Source organism: Phaethon aethereus (assembly GCF_964289735.1).
Source record: "Phaethon aethereus genome assembly, chromosome: 2".
NCBI classification, from domain to species: domain Eukaryota; kingdom Metazoa; phylum Chordata; class Aves; order Phaethontiformes; family Phaethontidae; genus Phaethon; species Phaethon aethereus.
The window spans coordinates 50,086,410-50,105,716 of NC_138582.1; the positions used below are offsets into that span (position 1 = coordinate 50,086,410).

The 19,307-nt window shown below is 38.5% G+C and overlaps 1 protein-coding gene across 1 annotated transcript; it reads left to right on the top strand.

The window, feature by feature from the left end:
* Positions 1–609: 609 nt before the first annotated feature.
* On the top strand, positions 610–18,683 carry LOC309417486 (desmocollin-2-like; the record flags this gene model as incomplete). The annotated part of the gene is made up of 13 exons (XM_082014993.1): positions 610–669; positions 1,913–2,068; positions 3,015–3,159; positions 4,381–4,547; positions 6,209–6,343; positions 7,586–7,771; positions 9,216–9,475; positions 9,697–9,839; positions 12,652–12,867; positions 14,066–14,299; positions 16,064–16,185; positions 17,454–17,690; positions 18,486–18,683. The coding sequence occupies exons 1-13, from the start codon at positions 625–627 to the stop codon at positions 18,681–18,683; spliced, it is 2,244 nt and encodes a 747-aa protein (XP_081871119.1). The 5' UTR covers positions 610–624.
* Positions 18,684–19,307: the final 624 nt, after the last annotated feature.

The following is a 19,307-nucleotide window of genomic DNA, read 5'->3' on the forward strand; positions in this document are numbered from 1 at the left end:
GAGGAGAAGACTTTTACCATATTACTTAAAGACATTCAAGAACATGTACAAAAGAAAATACATATCAGCTTGGTGGAAGAAGAAAAAAAGGTGAGCTTCTAATTTCAGGATACCTTATTTATTTGAAATACTGTTTCACAGAGTACAGCTTCATGCTGGGTAACTGTAGGTGAATTTTGGAATTCAAATAATCAGGCAAAGCACTCTGGTGTAGAGTGTGTTTTTATTTAGCAGTTGTTGGTAGTCAGCAGACTTCCTTTCTCAAATGGGACATGCTAACAAGGAGCTTAATCAGGAATGTCAAGAATCTTAAAAACCATGTTTGAGGAATTAAAGCAAATTTTATTTGTGCAAAGTATTACAATGAATGAAAAAACTCTTGGAATACTATCACATGTATAATCAGAAATTAAGATTTTGGAAAAACAAATGGTCAGTGGGAAAACTGGGAGGGGGAAAAAGATGGAAACGCAGGATAATAGTTAAGCAAAAATTTACACAGTTAAGAATATATGGATACATTCTTACCTTTTTATCCTCTAGACCCAGACACAGAAGACCAGGCATGCTAGAGATACAGTTCTCAAGCGAACCAAAAGAAGGTGGGGCCCTATTCCATCTGTTATGATAGAGAACTCACTGGGACCCTTTCCGCTACAAATACAGCAGGTATATTTTATATGACTCCTAATTTTATGACACAAGATAGTTTTATATGTGACTTGTATGATAAAGGAAGAACAAAACTGAGCTCTCATATTCCCTACTGATGCCATTCCTGTTACTATTCTTCTGTCTTGTTCTGTCCTGTTCATTGTGTATCTTGTGATATTGTAGCTGAAACAACTTGTGATCATAGTTGTTGGGGTGAACTGGAAATGTGCAAAAGCTGTAAAAAGGAGAGAGGCATACTGTCAGAAGAGAGCTCTTTGGCTTGGAATTCAGTAAAGTGTGTAATTAAATAAAAAACAAACAACAAACTCCTCCCCACAAAACATTGCCTAGAAAAAGATTTTGTAGACACAGAGTGGACCTGCATGTCTACATCCTTTCTGGAGCTCCAGGTGTATACTTGTAGCACTGAAGACTGAGTATGGCCTATATTATTAGGAAAAGTACTTACTGTAAGAAAACAAGTAGGCGTGAAAGAGAAATGCAAGAACTAAAGTTATCATAGATCCATCTAGCCTTCACTAGATTACAGAGTGGCTGGTAGCAGATGTGCAGAGACAAGTGTAATAACAGAGTCTGTGCAGAGCAATCATTCTACTAATCTTACCTTCCTAACTTCTGGCATTCAGTAGGTAAGGAAAGTATTTGGGGAGGAGAGTGTTTATAAATAGGTAACTGCTAATGTTACCTCCTTGGTGCTTGTAATGAGATGTAGAGAGGCTATCTGGATTGGCGTATCTCTGGACTAGGTGATCTTTCTTTCCTTCTTCGTTTCCTTCCTTCTTTCCTTGCTTTGCTTTTTCTTCTCTAGTTGCAAAACCACATTCACAATGGGTGCACTAAAACCAAAATCTCTTGAACACTGACAGAAATAATAAGCCTGTTGTATCTGAATGTGTCTTGTATGTGCAGTATTCGAGAGAGATTGCATTTCAAAATATTTTTTATGCACACTGTCATTTATTTAATTGGTAGATAGTCCTAAACATTTCTGACTTTGCATTAACTACCCCTTCTCATGTACATGCATTATAAAGGAAGGCAGTTACATGGCAAGCTGTTCTCCTATTCTGTAAAGCTTAAGCCACTAAAGAAGCAGAAATAAATTAAGGGAGTTTTTTTTGTTTTGTTTTGTTTTTTTAAGAGTTCCTACTTGTTCTAAATATGATCATGAAAAGGGGAAAATGTATTAGAATGATGCTGCTGTTTTCCATTGGGCTTAAGAACACATTTTTTATAGGTCCAGTCAGACACAGCTCAGAACTACACCATTTATTATTCTGCAAGTGGACCGGGAATTGATCAAGATCCAAAGGGTTTATTTTACATAGAAAGAGAAACTGGAAATATCTTTGCTACTCGTGCAGTAGACCGTGAACAATATCCAAGCTTTCAGGTACAGGCCTATATTATGTAAATATAGTTAAATCTTTTTTTTTCCTTTTTTTTTTTCTGTCATGTATATATTTGAAAGCTGGATTACAGGGGAAACGGGAATAGACAAGATCTGGAATCAACTACCTGTTCTGAGTAATATTCTTTGTGTTGTAGGGATGAAATCGGTGACAAAAAGAAATAGCTGGTCATCTAGATTTTGAGAATAGCTTTGCTTTTCACTGCTTAGACTCTAATTACAGCATAAATGTAGAGAGCTATTGGATTTGCATCACTTTTGGGAAGAGTTTGAAGTTGTCCTGGAGTTTTCCAGGGAAGGTTGAAAAGGTCTGCGTAAAAACAAAATAACTAGGAACTCTGGACGGCTGTGGGTTTTTAAGCCTCTCTTTCTCAAGCTGTTCAGTTTTGGTATTTTGTTAACAAGGTACACTGCTCGCTCTACTGGCTGAGAAGTGTAAGAAGGCAGTTAATAGAAACATCTTCTAAATAGTTAAGTAATTTGCAGTACCTATTACTGCATTTAATTAGATTATGTTGTAATGGGAAAATAGTTTTGCTGCTGTTCTTGATTTTGTTCTAAATAGCAATATTTACATCTAAATTTTTGGTAAGGTTGAGGTTGCCTCGTAGATACTTGAAAAAAAAATGCTCAAGAGACTTCAAAAAAAGCGTTTGACAGAGTTGGGGAGGGGGAAAAAGAAAGATTCAAATACTTGTAGTGCAAGGAATGGAAAGGGGAAAGATTGTAAAGCATTTAAAGGTTTTTTGTTGCTGTCATCATAAGGTATCAGTCACTTCCCCTTCCATGTGGCTGAAGAGCCTGTTCTTGAGAAGGGTGTGCTTGGCACGCTCTATTTCATTTTATCGACACCTTCATTGAACTAAAAGTGTAATGATACGTCATGTTGCTTAAGCATGAAGTGAATTACTGAGTTTATGTCTTGTAGATCATTTGCTTTGCAACCACTCCAGATGGTTATTCACCAGAGGTACCACTTGTGCATACAATCAGGATAGAGGATGATAACGATAATGCTCCGTATTTTACACAGGATCTTTTTGAGTTTTCTGTCCCTGAAAATTCCAGATCTGGTAAGAATTGTTTTAAATGGGTGAACACAGTTACCACTACTCAGCTCACTTACATACCAGTGTGACTAAGTGCAATCCTGCCTTTTAATGAATTTCAATGGGATTTCCTAAGGAGTATTTATTTACAACAAAAAATTTGCAAAAAGTAGCTCAAGATTTCTTAATAATTAGAAATTCCAAAATGCATCTCAATCACAGCGAAAAGTATTGCTTAAAAAAGTTTTTAAAATCTGAGATGATTCAGTGTTCCTAAAACAGTGTAAGAACTTCAGAATTATTCTTTTCATTTTATCCAAAATTACCTGTTACCATAAAATGTTTTGATTGACAGAACAGCAGTTTTTAACAGATTACTTTCCTAAACAACTAAATTGGTGGTGTTCTAAGGTGTAAAAATGCCTTTGATTAAGCTTGCAGTGTTTGTCCGAGCTGATGAAATAAGGTAGGACTTTTCCGGGGAGAGGGCGGGAGGGGGGAGAAAGTCTTGCTCCTGCCAGACAGGGATTTCCCCGTTACTGACTTTATGTGTCTGTGTAACAGTGGACAAAAGGAGGGAGAGAGGTGGACCCCAGAGAATAAGGAATGCAAAAGCCGTGGTTTGTCATTCCTTGCTCATCTCCTAGGCCAGGGGTTCAGAGTGGGGAAAGTCTAACTTGCTTCATCAAAAAGGAAGAAAAGTGTCTTCCCATTCACCTCAAAACACCAGTTGCATTTCATTCTCTGAGCTGCTTTACTTCTTACTGGGTGAGTTACTGATTTAAAGTCAAGTTCCAAAACCAGTCGGGCTGTAGGGGTGGCGCACGGCAGCACCCCCGCGAGGCAGAACTGCAGCTTGAACCGTCAGAGCGCGCCGAACCTCCCCCTCCATCTCCCCGGCAACTCCTCTTCAGCTGCGCTTGGGATGCTCCGTTAGAAGTCACTGTCAAAAATGCTAACCGAAATCAAAACTTTTAGACTTTCTTCTGATTATTCTTTCTGACAGCTGTGATAATTACTTGGTCTAAGAATGAAAAAAATACAGCTAGAGCATTAAAATAGATAATTTTACACTGTCACTGTATTTTTACTGCTATTTACTGTGTTTGTAATATTATTTTCATTTAGAGCTAAATGACCAAATAGCTATTTTCATGTATCTAAAATAGAAATGCCTCTTCAAATAATTTTTTTTATTATCCACAGATTCTTCTGGAACTAAAAATCGCTGTATTCTGTTCACAGGTGTAGTTGTTGGAAAAGTGACTGCAGAGGACAGAGACGAGCCTTATACTCTGCATACTACGTTGAAATACCGCATTGTGTCACAAAATCCGCCAGTAACCCCAGCATTTTCTTTACATGGTGACACGGGTGTCATTACTGTATTATTACCGCAGCTGGACAGAGAGGTGATCTTTCCTGAAGCGTCTCTAGTTGCTATGTAGTGCACACAGATAGCTTCTTAACTCTGAACTGCTGGCATGGGAATACCAGATAAACCATTCCTGTTACCTTGACTTGTTTCCCTCTCTAAGGAGCTTCCAAAGCTTTCCAGAGACCTGTAATTGGTCCAAAGAGTTTCTGCCCAGGTCTACTGGATTCTTGCTAGTCTTGGCAGGGGACCTCCTACTGCTCTCCTATTTGCCCTATGGATCAAAAATCCTATGGATTTTTATTCTTTCTCTGTTCACGAATCCCATGGGCCATTGTTTCCTCCTAATCAAGCTCCATTTGAGGTGCTTCTTGGTTCTTCACAAGGAAGACAAACCAACTTTTCTGGAAGTAGTCAGTCATCCTATAGTCAACAGAAATATCTCCAATATATGAAACCTAAACAGTAATATAACATTTCCTAAAATTAAGGCACAAACCATTTATTCTTGTCAGCTAGCTTTCAAGTAAATAAGATACAGGAAGTTTTAGTTTTTATTTTATTTGTTTGTTAAAATGTCACGTGAGAGATTGTTTACGCTAGAAAAACTGACAGGCATGTGTAATTCAAAATAATATTTCTAGCATAAGACTAGCATAAGACTTTTTTCTAGGAAAAAACACTGCTATGGGCACATCTTTTTTGAAGATTAAAAGAATCTTACTCTGGCATACTTACATGGCTTCATGGCTGAAAATCCACATTAGCAGCATATTGCAAAATCGTGCACTTGCAGGTATGCTGCCCAACTTTTTTAGCGAGAGAAGAACGCAGCAGCTGTGAGCATCACCATGACTACTAAGGAAAAATCACAGTGACTCCTGAGGGAAGGAGAGCTTGAAAAATGAGTCCACTGCCTATCTTTCAAAGATAAACTTACGAAGTGGAACAGGAGATTCCTTTCCTCCACCTGAGAAAACTAATGCTACTTCCAAGCATTTGGAACTGGACTTACTGTCTTGATTTACAAATTCCCTTGTTTTGTGCCCGGTCCCCACCCTGGTCCCCCTTCCCTGGGCTGTTCAGGTATTAACAAGGCTTAAAAAAGCCTTCTGCCGTTGTGACTCAAGTCAGGGATTTAAGTGGGCTGATTATCAGTGGTCCCCTTGGAACTGATAAGGGCCCTGACTCCTCCTGGGCCAGACCGTGCCAAATGGCGGGTGCTGCCCTCTCATGCAGGGCCCAGGCAACGGCCGATTGCAGCACCATTTCTGGTCGTCCTCACTGAAATGAGACACACGCACTTTACCAGCTGGAAACCCAGGGGAATACTCTGCAGTTTCAAAGGGAAGACATAGCAGATGAAAGTGCATAATTTGTGTCTTCCAAAACTTCAGGTACTGGAAAATAACACTGACGTTGCGAGCAGCTGTATGTGATACAGGATATAGCGTACATATGACTAACAGATGCTGAACTCGGTGCTGCTTAGCCACTGAAAAATATTTTACTTGTTTTCCTTTTGAAATGATAGGGAAAAAGCCCCAAAGCTCATTGCCTCATTTTGTAGGGGAGCACTGAATTTAGGGCAGAGTTGGGGAACAGGAGTAAAATACTTACTTCTGCTCTTGTGTGTAACTATGTGATTAAAAAACTGAGTATGTCAAACTTCTTGTATGCTTTTATTCATCTTTTCAGCTGGTACCCAGTTACACTTTGTTAGTTGAAGTGAGAGATATGGCAGGTCAGCCTTTTGGTTTGTGCACTACAGGAACAGCTGTCATTAAAATCGAAGATACAAATGACAATGCACCATCCTTTAAACAGATACAAGTAAGTCTTCATAAATGAACTGTCTGTAAAAAAAAACAAACAAACAACCAATTATTTTTATCCACCTTCTAACTTCCTCAAATATGAAGCTTAATGCCCTGAGGCAGTTGATGCCAATATAGACATTTGAGAGTGCTCTGTTGGTTGTTGTGCTGTTTGGTAATTAGACCTACTGGTATATTAGTTGTTTTGAGTCATTTACCTTATGTCCATTGTGAAGAAGCTGACATGACTTATTCACCTCTGCTGCTGTGCATAGTCTTAGAAATCCCCTCATTTAACCATTTTCAGGGAGGGGACAGATTCACTCCTAAGCATTGTTATGACCTCGTTACTGTTTGACCACCTTTTGGCTACTCCTGTGTTGCAAATGAAAATGTTAGTGTCAGTGAAGTAGATGCAAGGATTTTCACCGAGATTTGCTATGCTTTTCTAACTTTTTTTTCTTCTACAGAAATATTATTTAAACTACTTCTTGTTCACCAATAGCTGTAACTCAGCCTTAAGTTTTTGCTTATTGCAGTCATCTGAATTATTCAGGACTGAGAGTATGTCTCAATAACCATGTATTCAGCTGAAATACCACAGGAGATTTTGTAATACGAAATTTATGAAAAATAATTCATTATCCATGAGGAATACACATACCTTATCCTTTCCACTCACTACTGTAGAGCTTGTACAGAATAACACAGCTCTTCATAAAGATAAAAAAATAAGAAAAATCCTTTCATCCTTTGCTATCCAAGTAAAGATGTATTTCACCCTTCTTGGCTTTTCTTCAAGTTCTTGTGGTTTGTTTATATATATATTCTTTTTATTTACCCTAGTGCCTTTTCTAAGGCTCAGCTTGATTGTGTTGTATGCAAATTTGCATCTATAGCTGATATAACTGAGGGGAACTGTGCTAACTTACCTTTCCTGGAAGGAGAATTCCAGACTTAATTATGTCAGTGATAGTTTGAGTGTATGAAGGAGCTGAGATTTCAACTGTGCCGGCAGGAAAGGTTTACTGTTTCACTTAAGATGTAAGGGAGGAGTGGGGGAAATAGGGGAAATATGCTAATGCATGAAAACAAAATAAATCCTTACAGCAGCTTGGTAAATTGACCCCTTGGGTTTAGGTAGTCTTACTTTAAATACAGTGTTCTTCAGTCCTGCATCATGGAAAAGCATTCACTGATTGAAATTGATTTTTTTTTTTTTTTTTTTTTTTTTTTTTTTTTTTTTTGATACTCCAAGTATGAAACGCGAGTGGAGGAAAACAGAGTGAATGTAGAAATACTGAGAGTCTCTGTTGTTGATCTTGATGAACCTGGTTCGCCTGGCTCAGGAGCTGTGTATGAAATTATAAGAGGAAATGATGATCGGTCCTTTGAAATTACAACAGACAAAAACACAAATGAAGGAGTACTGTGTGTTGTTAAGGTAAGTAAAAATGGAACTGCTAGAGGAAAATTTGTGTGTCTTCAGGTGTTGCTTTTAAAACCAATAATCTAGAACTCATTTTTATTCAAAGAATAGCTGTAACTATCAGGCAGATCATGCTTTCTTCCCAATCTGAACTCTCTTCTAGAGCAGATTGCATAATGCACTGCAAGTGAGGCTCGTGTGTGGTACATGACCTACGAAACTCACCTTTCAGACTAGTGCTCAGTTTTGTGTGCACAGAATTCCAAGAATTCCCTTTGGTTTGTCGTTCCAGAAGAGCCTGGTGCTTTTGGCTGGTTCCATGGTTGTTCAGACTTAGGGATGTAACTGAGGAATGCTTCATGGCTGGGTTTTTAACAGAAATGGGAGTGTTGCAAAGGAGGGGAGGGATGAGCACCTCCTCCAGTCTTGTTCTCTCGGAGTTGATTAAACTTACTAACTCAGCATAAAACTCTGCAGGTTTTATTTTGCAGGGTAGAGGCTTCTGGTTTGGTTTCTGGGGTGTGAAGGAGTCCGCATACACATAAGACTATTTGTTAGTTTAGTTACTTGTTATACCAAGTACTTGACAGATGTGAGATAAAAGGACTGCTGTACCTGTACTCCAGCATGCCCCTTTGCCTCTTTGTGCCTCTTTTGCATTAGCTGTTAAAACTGCAATAACATGTAACTTCTAAGGAGCAGAGAAGATTAATATTAAAATTTGAAGATGTATTTATAAGGGTAGAGAGGCCAGTTAAATTAGGGGTTTTTTTTTATTTATTATGGTTTTTGTTGCTGGTATTCATCAGAGCTTTTTCTAAAGCTATGTTGCTAGTATACTAACCCAGTTGAAATTTCTTATATGTAGTGTAATGCTGTAGTAGACTAGAGAGTACTATGACTTTAGGATATAAATAGGTCTATTAAAGGCATACAGAGTCCTTGGAGAAGGTGTCTGAAGAGCCAATGGTAGATACTTACTGATCAACCCCACAAGTTCAGACGTATTTGCAATGGGTGAAGTCTTACTAGGAAACAAATTGCAAGCGCTAGCAAGAAGCGTGACTGACTTGTGCTGGAAAGGAAATATACGAAACCTAAAATAATGGCCAACTAGACAAGGGAGGAGAAAATCCCTCACCACATTGAATTTTTATCTCAGTTCTATTAGTTTTATTAGATTAGACTATCAGGGTATTCATCTAAAATTTTACAGTGGTGCTGCTTGCCTTATTAGGGGTAGTTCCTCAGGTTCTTTTCTTTGACTAACTTAGAACTTAACATTTTTTTTAAAAATCATGTCCCTTTACTGTGTCTCAAGCTGGATGTTGCAGAAGGATAGCTGACTTTTGTAAATAAATGTGGTACAGTTTTATCTATTTAATGATTGGGCAGTGAAAACAATACCAAGTTTGTATTGGTTTGAAGGAGAAAAAACAATGACCCACCTTTGTTGCAGGGATTGGACTATGAAAGCGCCAAGCAAAGGATCCTCGTGATTGCTGTCAACAACGAGGCACCCTACATGCTGGCACCACATTCACAACAACTTTCCCAGAGCACCAGCTCTGTTACCGTGCATGTCCTGGATGTGGATGAGGGGCCGGTGTTTAAACCCTGTCACTTACGGCTAAACGTTAAAGAATGTGAGGAGATTGGGACAAGTATTGGGAGATACCTAGCAGAAGATCCAGAAACTGGAAATAGTGAAGGCATATGGTATGAAACAATGTTATCTACTAGTTTATTTGGAGTACAACATGGGTGGGATACTGGAAGGGGGAAAAAGTTGTTGATGCTGTATATATCTGTGTGTGTGTGCCTGCACACACGTGAGTGTATATGAGTACATGTATCTATATATGTATGTGTATGTATTACCTATACATGTTTATATATATTTGAGATGTTTAACTAAACAAACAAATTTTTCTTGACAGCTACCGGATACCACCAGGACAATGTAATTGGATCAGCATAGATGAAAAATCGGGTGAAGTTAGAACCGTTAAAGTCTTGGACCGAGATATAGGAGAAATGAGACGAGGTCAATGCAATATCACAGTCCTCGCAATAGACAGAAGTGAGTACTAAATGTTGTCAGTATTCTTTGCGGTCTATAACGTGTATGTGCAAATTTAGTCTGGGGACAGCTATACTGGTGCAGACCGTAGGCCCACCTAGTCCATTGTCTTGTCTTTGGGCTAGCTCTATCAAAATCTTAGGGACTATTATACAGCAGGGAAAGTATTTAAGAAATTGTGGAAAATTCTCAATGTCTTCAAAAGTTACCTACTCCAATTTAAAATCCTTTGTTAAGTTTAAATTGAGAGATTTTTTTCCCCTGTGGATTGTATTCCTTTATTTCCTGAATTTGTTTTCAAAAAGTTTTTTTGAAGTGATAGCAACTGGCAGCTGTGAAGTTGACAACAGAGAAAGTAGAGAAAGAGAACTTTCTGAAAGAATGTTGTTGACCTTGTGTGGTGGGTTGACCTTGGCTGGACACCAGGTGCCAACCAAAGCTGCTCTATCACTCCCCTCCTCAGCTTGACAGGGGAGAGGAGATATAGTGAAAGGTTTGTAGGTCGAGATAAGGACAGGGAGAGATCATTCAACCGTTACCGTCACGGGCAAAACAGATTCAACTTGGGGAAATTAGTTTAATTTATTGCCAGTCAAAATCAGGGTAAGAGAATGAGAAATAAAACCAAATCTTGAAACACCTTCCCCCCACCCCTCCTGTCTTCCTGGGCTCAACTTTGTTCCTGATTTCTCTGCCTTCTTCCCCGCAAGCAGTGCAGGGGGATGGGGAATGGGAGTTGTGGTCAATTCATCACACGTTGTCTCTTCCTCTCCTTCCTCCTCAGAGGAAGGACTCACAATTTCACACTCTTCCTCTGCTTGAGCATGGGGTCCCTTCCATGGGAGACGGTTCTCCACAAACTTCTCCAACATGAGTCCTTCCCACAGCCTGCAGTTCTTCACGAACTGCTCCAGCCGGGGTCCCTTCCACGGGGTGCCGTCCTTCAGGAACAGACTGTTCCAGCATGGGCTTCTCTCTCCATGGGTCCACAGGTCCTGCCAGGAGCCTGCACCAGCATGGGCTTCCCACAGGGTCACAGCCTCCTTTGGGGATCCCCCTGCTCCAGTGTGGGGTCCTCCCCAGGCTGCAGGTGGAGATCTACTCCACTGTGGAGCTCCATGGGCTGCAGGGGGACAGCCGGCCTCACCGTGGGCTTCACCACGGGCTGCAGGGGAGCCTCTGCTCTGGCACCTGGAGCACCTCCTCCCCCTCCTTCTTCACTGACCTTGGTGTCTGCAGAACTGTTTCTCTCACATATTCTCACTCCTCTCTCTGGCCGCAAAATGATGCGTGCCCTTTTTTCCCTTTCTTAAATATGTTATCCCAGAGGTGCTACCACCATTGCTGATGGGCTTGGCCTTGGCCAGTGGTGGGTCCATCTTGGAGCTGGCTGGCATTGTCTCTGTTGGACAGTTGCTTCTAGCAACTTCTTGCAGAAGCCACCCCTGCAACCCCCACTGCTACCAAAACTTTGCCACACAAACCCAGTACACCTTGCAACTCTTACTGTTTCCTCCTCTGTTTGACTTGGTGTCTTGCTTCTGGAAACCCTTAATTTAAAAGGACCTCTAAGAATAGCTGTATTCATTGCTGTATGTTATTGTGCTCTTACTCTTATTCTCAGTCATCTGGGTTCTGTAACGGTGTTCACACTATGTGTTGCTCAGGTTAAGAGCTCTTACAAATGACTCTGATTGTAAAGGAAGGGTTGTACCCTCAGATTCTCGTTCTAAAACAGGTTTTGGTTCTGGTGTTATGTGAGTGTTCATCTGTTGCTTCTTATTGATTTCGGTATACCCAAGAAGATTAAATACAACTTTCTCTTCCCAAATGCTAAAGGTAGCAAATGGATTATCAAAGAAAAATGCTAGGCTTAGGTCACACTTTGAATTCTAAAATACGTATCTTACATTAAAAAGGAAAAAGAGACTGCTTTTATAAATCCAATGGCAGGGTTTAGTTTGAGCCCTTATGTGCTTAAACATCAGTAGCAGTAAAGAGCAGACCTTTGGAAGTTGCGTTATAGCTAAAAATTCTAACTCTGTCTGAAGCTTGCATATTAAAATTAAATGTAAATAATATGAATTTAAGTTGCGTATAAAGTAAACATGGTATATGCATCCGCAATCAGGTATCTCTAGAGAAACTTTAAAAAAGCAGACTTGATGTAATATCACTAGAATGCATATACAAGCATTGACTATTCCTGTATTGAAAATATGTAATTAGGAGGGAGAGCTCATTCACTTCTTGCAGTAGACTTTGGTGACATAGTATGTGTGACTGCTAAATCCTGCTACCGCATGGTGACTCAGAGGGAGGAGGTCAGAAAGAAGCCCACTGTTTCTGAAAGAGTTCATGTTCCCAGGGGAAGTGAGGGTAGGGAAAGTGTAATTTATTTTCTCCTTCCAGAAGTAAAAAGGCTGGAGACCTTCACTTTCTGCTTTTGACTCTCATTTTGGCTTAGCATCCTTTACCCCTGATTTACAGTCTCTGTCCCCTGTCATCCTGTTAGAACAGCATCTGTCCCCACAGAGACACACACGCTCAACAAAATACATTGTCTACACATGCAGAATACGGAGCTTTGGGAGCTGTTGATCCATTCTACAACCAGCCAAGCAAAGAGAAACAGCCAAGAGAAAGCTGTGAGAAGTCCTTCTTTCTTTTTGGCTAAATCAGCAGCTGTCTTCCACCTTACTTCTAAACTTGGGTATTACAGTTGATGATATTTCATTGTGAAAGTTTGGACAAGAAATAAATATGTGAATGTTAGATGTAAGTACTAAAATTAGTTATTTTTATCTCATAGATGGGAAAACAGGTACTGGAACAATTCAGGTTTTCATCCAGCCTGGGAACAAGAATTACCCACGAATCCTTAAAACCGACTACATAATGTGCAGAGACAGAAAACCGATCTGCCTTACTGCACAGGATGGTGATGAGGCTCCTTACAGCACACCCTTTGTATATCGCATAACTGACCGTAGCTTGGCTTCCTTGTGGAAGATAACTCGACACAACGGTACGTTAAGACTTCCTCCTCCTCCTCACTTAGCTGTAGGTTGCCAGAGGAGGCTCTGCTACCTCTCCCTTGGATGGACTGTAAGAATAGTTGGAATTCGTTTAGTCAGTGGGGCTAAGAAGGCAGTCCTGATGATCTCTAGCGGTTCCTCAGTTTCATTTGCTGTACAGGAGATCAAGAGTATGCCAGAAATAAAGGGGAACAGATAAAGTATTCGTTATTTTAATTGTCCTGGGTTTGAAACAATTTGCAGAAGAAGGTGGCACTGTTTGGCATCACAGAAGCAAGGAACAGAAGTAGATAGAAGTAGACAATTTATTACCAAAGGAATCACTGCTTCCTAAAATTTGCTGATATAAAAAGTTATAGCCAATGGTGGGTGCCAGATGATGGCGACAGGAGCAGCACATATATTTGCTACTGTGTGGTCATGAATTAGCCAGAAAAGGGCCGGATTCTCAAGTGTTCCATCAAACATTTACTAATGAAAGGCAAAACCAGCAAAGTCTAAGAGCAAAGATATCTAAGAGTTTCAAGGTTTATATTGGGCAGCTTGAAAAAACATTTAGATGGTACATGTAGTTTCATATACCTCATCATAAAGCAACCGTTATGCTTGATAATGGTTATAGACACATCAATGTCTATCTTGCACATATTCTTAACAAATTATTTCTTTTTCCCTTTAAAACATGCGGTCACTACTCATTGCCACTAAACAGGGCAGCAGACTAAATGGATTTTATTTCCCGCTGGATATAGCTGTTCCCCCTGAATTTAGCAGTAGAGCTAAAGAGTGGGAGAGGCGTAAATTACGTTTACAATTAATTATTCTAATCGCACTACCAGAAGTCCTTTTAACAAATGTCGGTTTTGCTGATGGTCTTTCCTAGTAAGCCTAAATAGTGTCATTTACTATAATGAACTGAATCAACATCAGAGTTTCAAATCACATATTGTCAGAAGGCTGCATAAGGTTTGCTTTTTCAACTCTAACATTTAAAAGGTGCTGAAAGTATAAATCCTTCCAAAATGTATTTTGGTGTCAACACATATAAGCTAGCTTTAAACTAGCTAAGGCAGATCTGGTAGCAGTATAGCTGTAACAGAAGGGAAGATTGTGATTGCGGTTGCATTTGTGACAACAAAGTTTCAGGTACTGGTAACGCTAGATCTGGGTTTGGTTTTTTTTTTACAGATAATTCTGTGTATCTTTCACCAAAGGGTGATATTCCATTTGGAACGTACGATATTCCTGTAAGTGTAATTGATAACGGAGGAAAGGTCGGAGAGAACCACATAAAAGTTAACCTCTGCGATTGCGTTACTCCAAGTGAATGCAATGGCAAGGTCCGTGAACCTTCTGGTGGAAATGTTACTCTTGGTGTATGGGCCATCCTCGCAATGATCTTAGGATCACTATTATTGCTGTGTAAGTACGCTTGTTTTTTTAACACAAAGTGCAAATCACTTAATTTTAAAATTAGCTGAGGTAACCTGATTCAAACTTGATTCAAACATTTATTTTTTTATTTAGGCAGTTCTATAGCCCTCATCACTGACTTTATGTACCTGCTCTATTTGTATCGATCGGTATCACAGGCTTCTTGCTGTCATCTTGTCCTGTAGTTACTGCGTGTGGGTTTTTGTTTATTCTTTTAAGTACATTTTATGTAAGATGTTCTGTGTGTTCATGTTAGCAAGGCCAAAAAACCTGCATTCAGCACTTGAACCAAAAGGGGATGGGATTTGTAGTGCTTATCAGATCTTGTCCTGAGGCAAGTATAGCAAAGTTTGTTTGTGAATTTAGTGCTGGTTTTGGGATGCACACTTCTGTTTGTAGGAATGCTGAAATCAATTTCCTAGAGCTTTGACTAGAGACATAGTCTGACTAATAATATCTTTAAAGATCACCAGAGGACATGCTACAGTAACAAATACTTCAGAGTTTGTTGGGTTTTTTTCTTCTTTATTTTTCCTTTTTTTTTCCTGGTGATGGTCAACCTGTCTTGCCCCTATTCAGTCTCATCTAGCTGTTCTTACTGAGGTAGATAGAACACTGGAACCTGCACATGTTTTGAAGGTTAGATAGACCATGTTTTATCTAAACAGGGCAGGTACCCAAATTCATGATATAGCCCAAAGGTGGAACTTTCAGATGTGGGGTTGCTCAGTAGGAGGACTGTGAAAAATCAGCTAGCTTTTTGTTACTACCCCTTGGCTGCATCCCTCCCAGATAGACCCATTATTTTATTGTGGCTAGGTTTTACCCTGTGTATCCCCTGCTCAGTGCTGTCATGGATGTCTTCTTCCCATCTTTCAGCATCAGGAGATGACCTGCCGGAACCACTCAAGCAGATCTTGCTGACAGCTGGTAGCTGCAGAAGCTAAATGGGCTTGAAAGTGGCTCTTGGCCAATTTCCACAGGTGTTTATATGTTCAGAGATCAGATTGCTCAGTGGGCAGTTAGGCAGAACTGTTCTGTTCCTTGTAAGCTTCTTTATTTTTAAGCTGTCAACTTGAGAAGAGTGGCTCTCTGAATTAAATTTTTAGTCCTTTTTTTAGGAGAGGTATTTGTTGCTCATGATTCTTTTATACAAAGTAATTTCTGGCTGAGCCTCCATGACCACACAAAGTAGTATTACAGGAGGAATAAGATGAATACAATGAATTAAATAAGATTGTTCTGTAACTTAATGCTTGAAGTCCTCCAGGGTTCTGCTGACCTTTTCTGTGAAGAAGTTTCTCATATTGGGACCTTTAGCTTGCGTATTAGTTCCTTATGATATAATTTGACATCTGCATATTCATACATGAAAAATGTCTTATGTGCAACCTTGTTGTAGGCATAAGACATAATTTTTTAACGTGGACTTGGTCTATTGTTTTGTTACTGGGAAATTTTGCAATCACAATGTTTTCATAAACAATGCTTGCATTTCTTTCGGGGAAACCTACATATGTTTTAGAAGAATGAAATAGTTCAACAGTGTAGTGAAGACTCAATATATTGTTTGAAAAAATGTATATATGTACAGTTTTAAGTATGAGCATTTTTAAAATAAATTATTTTTTTAAAACCATACTTGATGCTTAGGCATTTAAAAAGGCTGATACAACAAAACTCAGTATCAAACAGAAGTAGATACCATTTTGAAGTAATGTTCTCAGTATCTTTTTCACTTCCTTTCCATAGTAATTCTGATCACAATTTGTGGCTGCTGTGGCTCTGGGGTAATGCACAGGCATGTGACTGATGATTGTGCTAATCACAATTTAATAATTTCAAATACAGAAGCTCCAGGAGAAGAAGTGATGGTAAGTTGTCTATTTACTTCAATGTAGAAACATGCAATTAAGTTATCCATAGCCTTTCAGTTGGAGAAGTGCAGGTAAGTGATTTAGTAAAGGAAATAAGTAATAAATGCAGGGATCATTAGATGTGCTTTGCTATTTAAGAAGAATTTGAAAATTCTTACTTAGGCAGAGTTGGTAGTAACATATACGTTTAAACAAATCCTGTAGTTGTTAGCCCAGTTGCTCATAATTCTTCCAGACTTTAACTGTTTGGTTGTAACTTTCAGGTGAACATTTTAATCACTTCAGTCATTTTCAACAATGAGATTAGATGGAAATTTACTCTTTTGCCTATGTTGAATGTGTGTTTATGGCAAAGCATTACTGCTTTTCCTTGGAGAAGGATTTTTAAATTTAGCAGATAGCAATTGTAAATTACAGGTGCAATTTCTGCCCTTCCTCTGAAAAATGACCCCAAATACAGTTAATTTTTGAGCCAGTGGAAAAAAATATAATTGAACAGCCCATGTTCATGAAATATGTTAAACGCTTTTGGCATTTAAACTTTTTTAAGACACAGTCTGCCATGAGCATAGTCCAGCCCAGGACTGCGTTCATACACAAGGACTCAGCTCTTCAGACTCTTCCCCTTCTCTTCTGTCCCCCACACCCTGACTCTGCCCTCCCCAAGGAAGGGAGATTAGTTTAAAAACCATTGAGTTTACTTTACCTTGAAAACAAAGAAATCCTAATGGTGGCAAGTTTCAAATTTCTCATTGTCTACAAAGCATAATATAGTGCCACTATAACCTAATAAAGCAGTTTTTAATTTGTGATCTCATACTAGTTTTTCCATATTTCACTCCATATACAGATTTAATGTGTGGAGAAACAGAATGAAACTTATGCATATGACTGTATATCTGGCTTAATGAGTTACAGGTTGTTGACTTTGAAAACCAAACATTATTTTTACATGATAATTTAAGAAACTAGCATATGGATTATAGTACAGCTTTCATTGCAATAAAGATTCAATTTTTAGTCTCATATTTAAATGTAGATTTCCCACCACCACCACTTTGTCATAGCATCCTTTCCAAACACCACTTATTGATCTTGTACACTAAGTACTAAGGATAGCTTTTTGTTTAAAATATCATGGCGTAAAGCTGGAGACTTTACAGTTTTCCATATTGACAGTTCCCGATTGCTGTTTCATCTTTTGAATTTAAAAAAAAAAAAAAAAAAAAAAGTTAAGGTATCCCCACTACTGCATCTTTTTTTAGGATCACAATATAATTCCTCTACAAAATACAAGTGATCAAGGAGGATATGGAATAAAAACAGGAGATCAACAAACATTCGAAATGGTAAAAGGAAGAGGGCATACCTTGGAATCAGTCAAGGGAGGTGGACATCAGACTCTGGGATCAGTTAAGGAAGGAGGAGGACAGACTATGATGGATACATGTAGATACTCCTACTCAGAATGGCATAATTTCACACATCCTCGTTTAGGTGAAGTAAGTATTCTGAAACTGTGGTGGTTTGTTGGTTTGGGTTTTTTTTGAGTGTAAGTTATGGTCAATATATACAGACTTTTCAAGGAAGACCTGTATTTGTGCTAGACAGATGGCTTTCTGTTTCTGGTTTCCTTTTGGTTTTCCCTTCCTTTGCTCCCCTGCATCCCCTTTGGAATATTGCCCTTTCAAAAAGTCATCCTTTACATATTTTAGGCATAAGTGTAAAAGACTTTCTTTTCTTGGCTTAAACTATAGGCAGTATGCTATTTTTCATTTAGAATATTTACTCATGTAGAATAATTACTTTACTCAAGCTTTTGTGAGGTTTTTCTGACAATGTCTGTTTGCTTTTATTCTAACTGCTTGCTTTGTACTAATTTAAACCTGCTACTTATCTTAGCAGTGGTGCAGGAATGAATGTACAGCATTAGAAATGTAGTTACTCCATGCTTTGGAGATCAAAAACTCTCACTTCTTGCCTAACTAGTTATGTGTAAATCAGTCTTTTAATTTTGAGTGGATTTTAGTTGCTTGACAGGTTATTTAAACAGGTTCTTCCTCTTTTATTGTTACATACATGATTAGTAGAAATTATTTCTATATTAAATACTTATATTTTGTAGTCGTAATGATATAGACCAATCATGTGCATTTTTTGTATGTAGGAATCCATTAGAGGACACACTCTGATTAAAAATTAATCAATGAAAGGTAAATCAAAAGAAATTATTTTTATGCAATATGTTTAGGATAACAATTTAAGAAAATAATAAGGTGCGTTCTCTTCCTATGCAGAAGGTGCACCTGTGCAGACAGGATGAAGAACAGAAGCATTCTGAAGATTATCTCCTTTCATACAACTATGAAGGAAAAGGATCCTTGGCTGGCTCTGTAGGCTGCTGCAGTGATCAGCATGAAGAAGAGGCACTTGACTTCTTAGATCAGCTGGAACCCAAGTTTAGGACATTAGCAGAAACATGTGTAAAAAGATAAATGTGCCTTTCACAGTGCTGAAAAACCCTGTAAATAAGTGGCTGTCATACTTTTGTGATATTAGGTATTTTGGAATTGGGGGGGGGGGAGGTTTATCAGATCTAATATAGACTGGTGAGAGTGTAAGTCACTCTTACTTTAAATATACAACAAATTTTTTTATCTCTGCTAGACACATTCCATCAAAGATAAGGGATTCAAAATATTTGTTCTTTAGACTATGCTAATATAGTAATGCTAGTTTCTACTTAGATTACATTTCCTATTCTTTGTGATCATGTAAAATGGAAAACTTGGTGTTGTCCTTTTAATTAATTATTCAGCCTCAAAATTTTATTGTATTTGGCTTTGGAGAAGGAAAGCTTTTTAACTCTCTGTTTCTTTGTTTTCTTTTAATTCTGTAGAAATAAAACAAAAAACATTACTGGTGGATATCGAATACCTTGTTAATTTTTAACTTATGTGAACTGAGATACAAACCACTTTTTAATATTTCACATAAAAATACTGATGAATACATTAGAAAACTTTATATTTTGATTGAAAATTAAATATATATATTGTATATATGTAAAATAATATTCAAAAATATATTTTTCTCCTAATGGGTTACCACCCATCAAA